The sequence below is a fragment of the Ostrea edulis genome, chromosome 4 (genome assembly GCF_947568905.1).
Source record: "Ostrea edulis chromosome 4, xbOstEdul1.1, whole genome shotgun sequence".
Lineage (NCBI taxonomy): Eukaryota > Metazoa > Mollusca > Bivalvia > Ostreida > Ostreidae > Ostrea > Ostrea edulis.
Genome location: NC_079167.1, coordinates 27,436,694 through 27,449,498, shown reverse-complemented (window position 1 = coordinate 27,449,498; position 12,805 = coordinate 27,436,694). Strand labels below are relative to the sequence as shown.

Sequence of the window (12,805 nt, the reverse complement as noted above, 5' to 3'; positions counted from 1 at the left end):
CTTAATGTCTTTCAAAATGAAACCAAAGAAATGCAACATGGACGACACCAACGGCAAGGTATACAAGGTTGAGGATATAGTGAGAACGGCATAGTACATTTGTTGTCGAACTCTCTACTTTGCCCAAACATTCTTTGATTCATGATCATTTATTACTTGTAACGCACACATAATACAATCCTGGGGATATGCTATAATGCCAAACATTCAATTCGATTTTGCGTTGGAAAATTTCGTGTTTAATAACACGACAACTAGATGGTAATGAAATAAGTTGAACTTCTTATTTTTTATGCATGGATTTTGCATTGATATTTTAGTGAAACAACACACGGTTGGTACAGTCTGTACCAAAACACTGTGTCGTTTACAAACCAATGGATTTCGGCGTATCACACCATCGCACTTTGGCGTGTCAGACCATCGCACTTTGGCGCATGAGTGTGGACCATCGCACTTTGGCGTGTCACACCATCAGGGTTTGGCGCAGACCATCGGAGTTTGGCGTGACCATCGCACTTTGGAGTCTTTCGTATATATATATATATATCTATATATATATATATATATATATATAAATATGAAATTGTAGGAATTGGCTAGACTAAATTTTGTGATAGATACAATTGTACACAACCAATGAAATTAATACCTTGGTACATATTTTCTGTAAGTGTCAATTCAATCTTTTTTTTGCTACAGAACAGTAAACATATATAGGTCTAAATTTTTGGCACTTCATGTAAAGCTAGAGGGATGTTGAACACCAACACATATATATACTGCAAGTCAACTGCATGTTTCTTCAATATTTTGTGGGCAGACATTAGTTATGTACTTAAAATAGTCCTTTATGATTTATATAGTTTGTACACTTTTGCTTTTTAAAAAAGTGTGTTTTTCCTAGTATGAAATCTAGCCCCCTCTTGACACAATATCCAGATTTTTTTATCTATGTTGGCCTTCAAGGCTGGAGGAAGAAGATACACATCAGCTACTTCAACATCAGGTAAACCTCTAACCAGGAAACCCTCTCATCAGGCGATAAAGTGCACTCAAAATCTGGGTCCCCTAACTTCATTATGGTTAACACAAAAACCAGGTCTCAAGAAACTTTTTAATGTTTGAATCCAACTCCACAAGGCAACTATCTCTGCCAAAAACACCGAAAATTAATGAATTTGTTTATCTTATATTAAGGCATTGAGATAATGAGAACAACCTATTGTTTTCTAGGTATTAAGGCCATGACAAACACTTAGTGCATTTCATTTTGTACTTGTTTTTATTCTGTTCTGATATGTTCCAGATTTTCTGATATTTGATATTAGACATTTATCAATCAATAAAACATATATTTTGGACCCATTCCAAGTTTACGTTGAAACTGAAAGTAAGTACAAAGCCACTAAACAGACATGACTTGGCAAGTCCCACTCCAAGATCCATTCCCATGTTGTTTTTTTCCCTTGTGATATTGTGCAACTCTACCCCATCAGAACTAGAAATCAACAAGATCATATATACTTTTTTAAAAGAAAACATTCAAAACCGATGGTTCATCTGGTAAAACAGCACACTTATACAATGTCAACTTTGACGGTCTGTTATGTCATTAAAACTCTTCTCTGTGTATTTTGTGATAAAGTCAGATTTCACTTAGTAAAATGGCAGAATCTTATCACTTAAAAACCTGAATGACACAAAGTGGGTGCTGTAAAATAGTTTATCTCTGCAGAAATGAGTCACAGACCAAATTAACGGCAATAGGTTGAGCAATCCTGGCTGCTGTTTCATTCTCTTTAATGGAGAGATATACAAACTCATGACCATCTTGTATGCAGAAAAAGCCAGAACAGTTTTATTTAGGTCAATGATTTTATTCTGTTGACCAAATTTCTCTCTCATAATTTTTCTGTCTCCTGTCTGTTTCAATATTTAGTCTACATCCACTTTCTCTTTATTGAGGTATGTGTGATGCTTATAATGGTTACAATCCATTCAACATTGAAGTGCAAAACAAATCTGACAATATTGCAACAGGAAATTGGGGTAATTTAGGATAAAATCTAGACAGTGGTGATTTCAATTAGTTCTTTTCCCCATATTGTATTTCTAGTTTTTGCTAATTTTAAGGGCCAATGCAAGTACAACCATGATAAATCCAGTCTCATATTCAAAACAGAGCAGAAATTGTCCAGTAATTGCTTTTTCTTGTTTATGGGAAAATTTATTACCTACGAAGCCTAACACAGATTATCCTCAGTATAACACCCATTTCATGTTTGTAAACAAAATATTTTGTATGTATCATTTAGTGTCAGAGCCCAGTCTTTGTTGCTCTAAAGTCTTAACCTCCATTCTAAAAAGGAAGGTTAGTCTACTATTATAACAGTCTTTCTAATTTCTGCAATTTTCAGTCGATCGGCCAAAACCATGAAATTAAAACTGCAATGAATATAACTTACCTGTATAGAGCCTAGCTGTAACATTTATACATTAGAATGGACACCCCCCTAAAAAAAAACCTGTGAAAATAACCAGCAGGGAATTCAAACAGTATACAAAAAAGAGAAGGTTCTCACCTGTCAGGTCATGTTGCAACTTCTCAATTATCTTTTTCAGTGCCTCTGTTTCTTTGGACACTTGATCAATCTCCTCTGCCTGTTCCTTCTGGGTTCTCTCCCTTTCATAGGTTTCCCGTAATATCCGATCACGATCTTTAATTGCCTCGTGTCTCTCTTTGCGTGCAATGTCTCTTTCTTGTGTCACCATTACATAATCTTTTCTGAAATCATCTCTCTGATTTTCGAGATCGTCATTTTTAGATTTAACATCACCATACCGTTTTTGTGCATCATCACGTTCTTTCTCAGCTTCATCTTTATGCTGTATTGCTGTCAATAACTCTCGCCTCAACATTTCAGTTTCCTCATCTGTTTTCTTTTTCTCCATTTCAACAGCCTGATTTTTCTGTGTCACTTCATTTAACTTGTCCTGAAGTTGGTTAATTTCTTTGTGAACACTGTCCCTCTCTGCCCACACAAGATTATATTCATTCCTTGCAGCATCTCTTTCTTTAACCACTGTTTCATATTTCTGTTTCTGCACAGCAAGTAGATGATTCGAGTCCTTCATCATTTCATCTCTCTGTTGCGTCACTTTTGCAAGATCTCGGATTGCAGATGTACACTGTTGTTTGAGAATATTCCTGTCCACCATCAATGTGTCTCTTTCTCTTGTTAAGGCTTCATTCTGTTTCATAAGTTTGATATTTTCATCTTTACACAAACCAAATTTAGCCATAAGGTCACTGTGTTTAGTGAACATTTCTGTGTATTCCTTCCTTTGCAAGTCATGGTCCTCTTTTAACAATTCATATTTTTTCAAAGTTTCATCATACAATCTTGCCATTCCATCAGTGGACCCTTTCTCAGAAATAACTGTTCGTAACTGTTTGCGTAAATCTGACATCTCCTGCTTGTCCTCATCTTGGAGATTTCTGTAATTCAGTAACTCCTGTTCCAAGATCTTTTTCTCTGATTCCAACTTCTTGATTTCTGAATGAAGATGTTCAATCTCTTCTTTGGACTGTTGGAGATTTCCCAATGTTGCTTTATACCTCTGACGATTTGACTCAGACTCTCGCATTGCCTGTTCACACCTTCGAATTGTGTCTTCTTGGGACCTCTTAAGCGACTGTACCTCACTCATGGCTCGTTCACACTGTGATTTCAGTCTGTCGTATTCGTGATGCCAGTCACTAGTTCGACTATCCCCATTTATCCCGCGTTTTCCTTTGTCTACGGATGTCTTGGATTTGTGATGTCCGTCATCTTGTTTGTATGGTAATTCATAATCATATTCATCGGATGGAATAATTCTGGTGTAGGTCTGCGGAGTTGATGGGTCTAAATCCTGGGACCTGTTTTCTGTAAAAATAAACTTCTCTTTAAAAACTCATATTGTATTGCACCATTTTCATAAGAAAAAAATTCCCCAATTGCAACAAAATACATTTCTTCCCCTAACCTACTTACATATAACTTTTATCTGAAATAGCTCACTAAATGAGTTGGGTTAACTTTACTTAAAACTGGCAAATCATATTTCCTAAAAATAATTTAGATTTATCCAAACATGAGGTTACAATTTATGCCCTCTTAACCAATTTCCTCATTCATGAAATCTCACATCAAGCTATTACAGATTATAACCATTGAAGAAATTGAAAGAAATGTACAAACATGTAGGTCAGTCATACAGAAAATTGGAGCTGGCTAATTCATCAGATTTGATTCATGGGAATTTCACACAATTCACAAACTCAGCATGGGAGTTCTGAGTCTGATTAGCAGTGAAACTTCAGATGTAAACAGACCCAAGAACATGCTTTCATTCTGACCTGGGTCAAAAACTGCAAGACACCTGCACATCTCTCTCTAGATAGCTCTCTCTTTTTCTCTCTCTCTTTCTCAGAGTAGCAGATGGCCCAAATTTCAGATGATCTTTCTTCCAAGATCTCATTTCCTGACTCAAATTTCACCTCTAGCACTGAGAAGGGGGTGAATATAATTAGCACTGAGAAAGAAGTGAATATAGAGTTGATTCAAAACATTAGGACCTTGAACATTTGAACTTGTGGCAATAATTTTGAAGTGTTCAATTCATACATGCACAAAAAGAATTCTGATACAATAAAAGGAAATTTGGGTCTTGTCACTTACCCAGGTGATGTCCAACAGTTCCCACCGTTAGACCATATTTTACTCTTGGTCTTGGACTTGCAGCACTATGGTGCCGTAATCCTTGCATGATAGTAAATCAACAGAATTTCCCAACACCTCTAAAATGATGAACACTACATGGCTTCCTCTGCCAGTGTTCAATTAAATATGGCAGTGAAGTTTTGTGCAGAGAAAAACACGCACATCCACTAGCTCAATCTGAGTGACTAGCCATATGCTGAGGAACTCTGGGAAATCTGCTCACGGAAAGCTGCTGCTGTTGTTTATTCTCATTAAGGTCACAGGGGTCACAGACAAACCTGACTGTGATCAAAAGCTGGATAATGGTGATTGTATCATGAACACAATTAACCCACATTAAAACAAGAGGGTCTCCAGGGAGTTCATTGGGAAAAGATCATGAAAAAGCCTCTGAGTTATTGAATTAATCATGCAATATTCCAAGTGTTATTAAATTAATCTCCTTTTTCTTCTTTTTTGTTGTGGAAGGATTTTCAGCACTGCTGACTTCCGATTAACACTTCATGATCGTAGTGTTTAGTAAGGCAGATTTACTTCAATGTAATAGTACTTTAAATACTTGAGAAAAATTTCTTAAGCTAAAAATAATGTGTTTACATCCATTCTGTCAGTGTTCCTGCCTCATTAGTTCATAGTCACACCATTTAATGAATTAATATACCAAAAGTGTCTCTATGAAAGACATGCACATTGTCAGTAATCAATTAACACATTATATATGTGCAATCTAGAGCATATAAATGATTCGTCAATTTGATCATAATCCCAATATAGGGCAAATAACATCCATCATTTCCTTGTCATGGATTCAAGCATATCGCTTCTGTCTGAGGTCAAAGTCCTTCGCCATGACACAGTGCCACTCCTGCTGCCTGAAGACAAGTGCTGCGTCCAAACTTGTGCATCAGTAGCAAATTTTGCCAATTATCCCATTAATACAGTCAAGGGCATAAATACATGCATTTTCACATGTTTCTTATCACCCCTTGAAGAGGGAGGGTGTTGTGAAATCCTTCACCACTCCCACCCTCTCCATACTAAGGTCCTAGTGCATTTGAAATTGATTTGAATACGAATAAGGGTAACAACAATCCTAATACAAACTGAGCCATGATTTAGGGTAGTATTTGAAACAGAGACCTATAAGTAGGAAATCTTGGGACAAATAGTGCTGATACTGCACATTCTCATTCTGTCACTGCAAGGCTCAGTTTGAACGATGTTGAGTGTGCTCACACTCATGACACTAGTGATCCATTTTTGTAAGATGTTATGACTTCAAGATGACAAAGCAGATAAACAAGGCAGCATACATCCTAAACTTTGTTTATAGAGGGGAGGGTTAAAAAAGCCAGAAAGAACAAAAATACTGTGCAATAATACCAGTGGTAACATCTGCTACACAAACTATTCTTTATATCCTGACATCTCCAAAAACAGCTATGACATCTTAATGTAACATTCTGTGAAGGAAATGGGAAATATAAAACATAAACTTACCAGAATGGGATGTGCTGCTCAAAATGTCCTCTTCTGAATCAGACGTTAGAGATAAAGACTGGGAATCTGCAAAAAATAAATGTATTGATTGTATAAAATTATAATCATTAAATGTGCAAATAACAAGCATAATAAATAATATACTACACCTAATCAAGAAATTGTCTAATATTGATAAATTCAGGAATTGTTAAGAAAGTAAACCAGATGTTTTAGGGTGCTACTGAAAGTATCATGGACCAATTTCAATCGAAGAAAAATCCCCTTATTGCTGCAAACACAAGGAACAAAATACTGTGCAGCTAACTCTGTGCATCACCTTTTGATAACACTGCATCCTTTTCCATTTCCAACAAAAGCTGCACTTTGTGAAAATGTAAGAAATATCATAGATGAAAGAATGTAGAAAATGAACTTAAGGTTGAATATCACTGCAAAAATTGTACATAAGACACCTGCTGCAATATGGGAGAACTTTGACAGCAGGTGTTGCAGTAGGGAGAAAGTAATTCAGCCAGAGATGAAAGGCTAATGTAATCTTTGATGAAGTTGTACAATAAAGGCATTGGTTGCAATACACTGTGACCAGCTTGTATATGTGTGGGGTTTTTTACTTACAGAAAAACTTGCCAACAAACATCCAATTAGATACCAAACAAAACTAGAAACATAGATGAATACAGCTAATATTGACTCCCAAGGGCCAATATTTATTACCATCCGAGATATATCTTGCTCTATGTACAATAACAGACAGTAACAGAGCATTGATCAAATGATGTACATGTACCCACATATATCACCAGGTACAATAAAACACTTGTCTAATCAAGGTTAACTTGCATTTTCAGACAAAACAAATCATAGAATACATAAAAAATCACCTTATTGTAATCAAGACAATAAAAGATGTCAGTCATGATGACAGTTGGAAAAAAATATCCTTTTGTCATCCAACGATTTTGTCCTTGGATTTGTTAGTCCTGACCTTAAAAGCACAAAGAAAACCATAGGAAGAGAACCCAGCTTGATTTTTCTCTTAGGTACAATCATTTTATTTTAGACAATTACTACAAGTTCACCCAGTTCGTATAACATAAACCATGGAGCTGGATGTTTAATTTATGGCTTTTTGATCCTACTCATTAAAATCTATTTTAAATCCAGTACAAAAGGTCTCCAACAAAGCCACTTACCTTTGCTCTATATGTACAGGTTTCTATAACTTTCATACTATTATCATGGTTTCCCAGGCCTGTAAAAACTTCAATCTACCTCAAGATTTACTTTTACAGACAGAAAATCTGTCCACCTGTGAAGAGCTACCTGATTTACCTGCACCAAAGTTACCTTTGCCAAACACGCTATCAATGGATGAGTGACCGCTGTTGTCCATCACTCTGGCCCTACTACCATTACTAGCCCGCAGCATCCAGTCAGCCATTAGGGATGACACAGAGTGGAAACAACACTACATTCAACTTCTCTTGGAGAAATGTAAACAAGAGCCCTGTCTACACAGGAAGACATCTCATCAATAATACATCAAAGTCCCAGGTAGAAAACACACCTTCAACTCCACAAATCAATGAATGGCCCAGTTCACTTCCTTTGCACTTTGCATACACATTAGATCTAAAACTTTTTTTTAAGATTTTATGGATCATTTGATAAAGGCTCAAAGTATGAACAAACACCACATAAATGAGAAGAAAGACCAAAATGTCCACAGCACAGGTAAAATATATTCCAAACTCGGATCGTTGGAATATTTATCCACAGTCAAAATTGAAACTGCACGTATTGGTCTTTCAAAACACTACATTGTATTCATATCTATATTACTTTTGAAACATGTTACATGCAGAATCAATCTTCAGAACAGAGCCTCAAATTCATAACCCTGACCCTATTACACTCTTATAACTTTCCATCAAATGACTGTCCTTGGCATGCAATCCAGAATGATGGGATTTCAATGCATGATAAAGCTAATAGCCTATATGAGATTCTTTGAAGTAGGACGAATTACTACAAAACAATACTTCTATAGATATAGCGTAACAGTAATTACGTTGTCATAATCTCCAAACCAAAAGATAACCTTGAAACAGCTGATTACCTTCGAAACTCTGATCTTCAAATGCAAAACATCCAGTACTTAATTACTGTGCAACTTAGCCATACAAAAATAATTAACATAAGATTGCATTTCAAATGAAGAACTTTTGATTCCAGATGATCTGTACCCGTTTCCCAGTCCAGAATACTTTCTTGGTATAATTAATCAAAAATCAGCAAGTGGCCTTGTTTCACTCAAAGGTTTATCACCCTTTCAGCTAAGATTTCATGCTTGAGACAAATGAATACAAGTACATTGATAATTCTTAACCAAAAACTATATAATCAACTTTTCAAGTAGAGAAGGGAATCCTATGCATATTACAACATCCATGGCCATGATTGATAACCAAACAAGATTCAAGGGGAATTACTCCAATTTTAAGTCCCATATACATAGACATCAACAATGAAACTTAATTATGTCACAAGTCAATCTAATTAGAGCTGTTAAAATTACAAGATTGCAGGAGAATTGTCTCCACCAGTGTATTTACCAATCCTTTCTTTTTCTTGAATTCCCACACATTCATACCATAATACACAAATTGCATGGGATATATAATTTAAATCACTGCAAGGCTGAATTTACTAGAAAATCTTGGTGGGAGGTAAAACAGTTTTCAAAGACATGGATATATGTACATCTGGTATTAAACTAAACAAAGATGAAATTAACTCAACTCTGAATTCATTGCAAAAATAATTTTTTTTTAAGTTTTGCACACTTGAATAAAAAGGGTCTATTTGTAAAATAAACTAACTTATAAATGGAACACAAAATTCTATTGTTCTGCAGCATTCACCATAAATGCGGGTGGAATATTTAGATTCCTTGATAAACTAATGATTTTGTGACTTCCAATAATATGGAAGCCAAACCAATCAAAAAGTATACACAAGATCATATGTACATGTACAGCATTGTATTCATACTGATATCATAAAATGATCTGCTCCAAAAGCGAAAATTGCATTTTATTTTAAATTCATGAATATGTAAAGAAATATACAATTAATTCATATGATACAGTCCATGTATCAGCTAAAGGAACCTTTTTAAAAATACAATTTCCCTGCTAGATCTAATGTGTGTGTATTTTGAAATTTAGTTTCTCTGGACATAGATTCTTTAATATAACACCAAATCGGTCAACCATGTGACACAAAAGTAGGCCATTCCACTTCATATTCAAGAAGTTTTCAAACATAAATTTAAAGAGACTACCAAATATTACGAAAAAGTAACAGATATAAAGGCAATGAGATACTGATTTGTTGACATAAGCACCTCCACTTTTGCTTACCTATGTCATGTGTTAGGATGAGTTGGTATTTATAACCGAAGGTCTTTTATAAATAGCCAGGTAACAATTATGTATCCACCAAAATGACACAGAAAAAATCAGAAGTCACAACACACAATTCAAATAAATCTCTCTCAAAAGACGTTGTTTTCACACAGTATTCCTGATCCCTGGGAAAATCCAGACCAGCCGATGGAGAGTGACCAGGAATGCTAATGTGTTAATACTGACAGGACTGGGTTTGACACTTTGGTTCTGGTCTACTGCACCAGTAGAATGATAAAGCACTACAGCACAGCAATCAAGCATACAGGGAAAGGCAAGTGACCCCGATACACCACAATGGAGACTGATAGCTCTGCTCCCTTCTGTGCAATCTAGGAGGGTGGGGTGAGGTAGATTAGCAGCTGTGTTGTATATTTCATCTGGGTGGCCCTACAGCAAGCTAATAATCTCCTTCTTCACTGCAAAAATTAGTGAAGAAAGAAACCCCTTTATCTCAAATGATACTTGGGGGTATAAAATTTTATAAACAATACCCAAAGTGTCCAGATTTGACATAGATTTATGATGGCATCTTGTATTTACAGACAATACAATGAGGTGACTCTGCCTTGTAACCTATATGGAAATTGTTTATGCAGAAATAACATAATTACACACACAGATGAAAGTATATGACCTTTTTCTCCCATGTACATTGAAGAGACACCACATTCTGAATCGATATCAAACTACTGGATCTTAATCTTCACTCTTGAAAAAAATCTTTTGATTTAATTTTTTTTGCACACCTCATTGAATATTACAAACATTTAATGTACTAAACAATCATCAATATAATCATCTACCACACACACTGACACACAACAAGAAGTCAGTATAAAAGTCGGTTCATCGAGGCATGCAACAAACAGCCCTGAGATATAATTACACTGGATGCATAGTCAATATTTATTATTTATGTGACCCTCTGGGTGTCCCTACATGAGTAAACATGCAATAACAAACTTCTTAAATGGATGTATCATGCCAGGGATAGTGTCCTGGACTTATTAGGCTGAGTCACAAAGTTTGGATATACGACACATGTCCATTTATGATAATTAACTTATACTCTAAATTGGTAAACATAAAGCTATACACAAATACATTAAATATTTTTAGGCAATTCGGTCTCTGCATGCATCTACAGCTTTCAGACTGATCTAAATAAAACATGAATGACTCAATTTCAACCACAGCAGAAAAGGTTCCCACAATATACCACCATGAATGATTATAGAGTCTATCAACATCTAATAACACTTATTTTCTGGTTCATCACAGTAAATTGTTACTTATTTGGGTTCTCCATCAAATTCATAGACCAAAATCTCATGTTCCTGTGCCATTGACGTTCTTCAGGATATTGCCTAATCCTGTGAATATTCATCGACATTCTTTTGGATATCACTTCATCCTTTGAATATCCATCCATTGACATTTTCTTTAAGATACTGTCTATCATGAATTGAGTGATTGCTAGTTTTGGACTTCCTGAGTAATGGCCATAATGAAGCACAACTGCATCAAATAGAGCAATGTATAGCATGCAATTTTCTTCCAATACTCTCTGGTAAATCCCCCATCAAAATTTTGCAAGCATTTTATGACTTTAAACACGATGATCGTTTAAGGACACTTAATTGTTAAAATCAAGAAATGGGTGCATGGTTTGATATATATACTTTTTTAGGTTTACTTTGCTTGTAATAAGTACAGAATTTAATATAAAATTCCTTAAAAATAAAAAATTATTTTTTAATTTTCTGTGATGCTGAAAAGTTGAAATATTTACCCTTCCCTAAATAACTTTATAAAAATTTCTCCCACTGTTTTGGATTTAATAATTGAAAAATTATGGGATTAAATAGAAGACTATCATCATGCTTAGTTTTCCAAGATGCCATACTTGTAAGAAGACAATTTGGGATAATATTCTGTTGAAACAGATCCTCTAGCTTGGCTATAAATTGGTCTCTTGTCATTGAAAGTATTTTTTTTAATGAACTTATTAAACATATTGGAAGATGCTTGAATGGCCTGCATATGACCTTCATAAGCTGATTGGTTATCGACTTGTAAAACTGAATGCAACTATAATCTGAACTTGAAATAGACCACTGCTTTATTCCAAAATTAATTACATGGGTCTTCCAATCTGTTGCATGGGGTGAATATTGGGCCAGTACACATGGTAAGATCTGTTGCAACTGAGATTAATCGGTAAGATTAATCACATCATATTTACCTGAGCCTTGAAGTTTGTCAGGATTGACAAACTATGGACTCAAAACTTGACCCACTGATAATATATAGTAAATGTAAACTGGTGCTGCCTCCCTCAGTGGCGAATTTACCCCCCCCCCCCCCCCCCCCCCCCCCCCCCCGGCTCTTTTTTTTAAATTGATAACTATGTATCAAAGCAAGAAGGAACCATAATTTCAGTACTAGTCTGAAAGCACCATTTTGAATCAATCATTTTAAACTTTTACCCGGACCCCCCCCCCCCCCTCCTTCCCCCCACCAGTAAGTTTTTTAGATCTGCCACTGTCCCTTGATAAGGTGGTCCAAGTTTCCTTATATTAAAAACTTTGCCCCTGTATATCATCATTGGTTCAGGTCTTTAATAGGAAGAAATTTCAATAATCTAAAAACCTGGTTACTGAATATCAAATTATCCCAACATGGGACAAAAGGACAATGCATGCATGCTTACAATTTTTTTTAACTTCCAAGTTCAAACTGCATTGTTTATTATATAAATATCTCAATCATTATGAATTAAACTGCATTGTTTATTATATAAATATCTCAATCATTATGAATTAAACAACAAAGAATAGGTATTTGTGTACATGTACGGAATTCTACAAAGGTAATTTTTTCCACTCTATTTTATTAATAGAATTATTCATGGAATGGAATCTGTCTTATCAAATGTTAAACATTAGAAACAATAAACTATTGACCATGCCAGCATTCTGTTTTTCAGAGCTTTCCATCCGTAAACATTTCATAACACCTTCGTTCTGACGAACAAGCTTTTGAAGTACTTTGTTTGTA

General features: G+C 35.3%; 1 protein-coding gene across 3 annotated transcripts in view; it reads right to left on the bottom strand.

Moving 5' to 3' along the window:
- LOC125669604 (disks large homolog 5-like) overlaps positions 1-12,805 on the bottom strand; it is a 44,382-nt gene that overhangs the window by 20,632 nt on the left and 10,945 nt on the right. For 2 of the 3 annotated variants that reach the window (XM_056162132.1, XM_048904238.2), the window contains 2 exons: positions 6,270-6,335; positions 2,586-3,932 (listed from right to left, as the gene is read on the bottom strand). In XM_056162132.1, the coding sequence (XP_056018107.1) occupies positions 2,586-3,932; positions 6,270-6,335 (1,413 nt within the window). The other variant, XM_048904239.2, reaches the window with a different exon arrangement.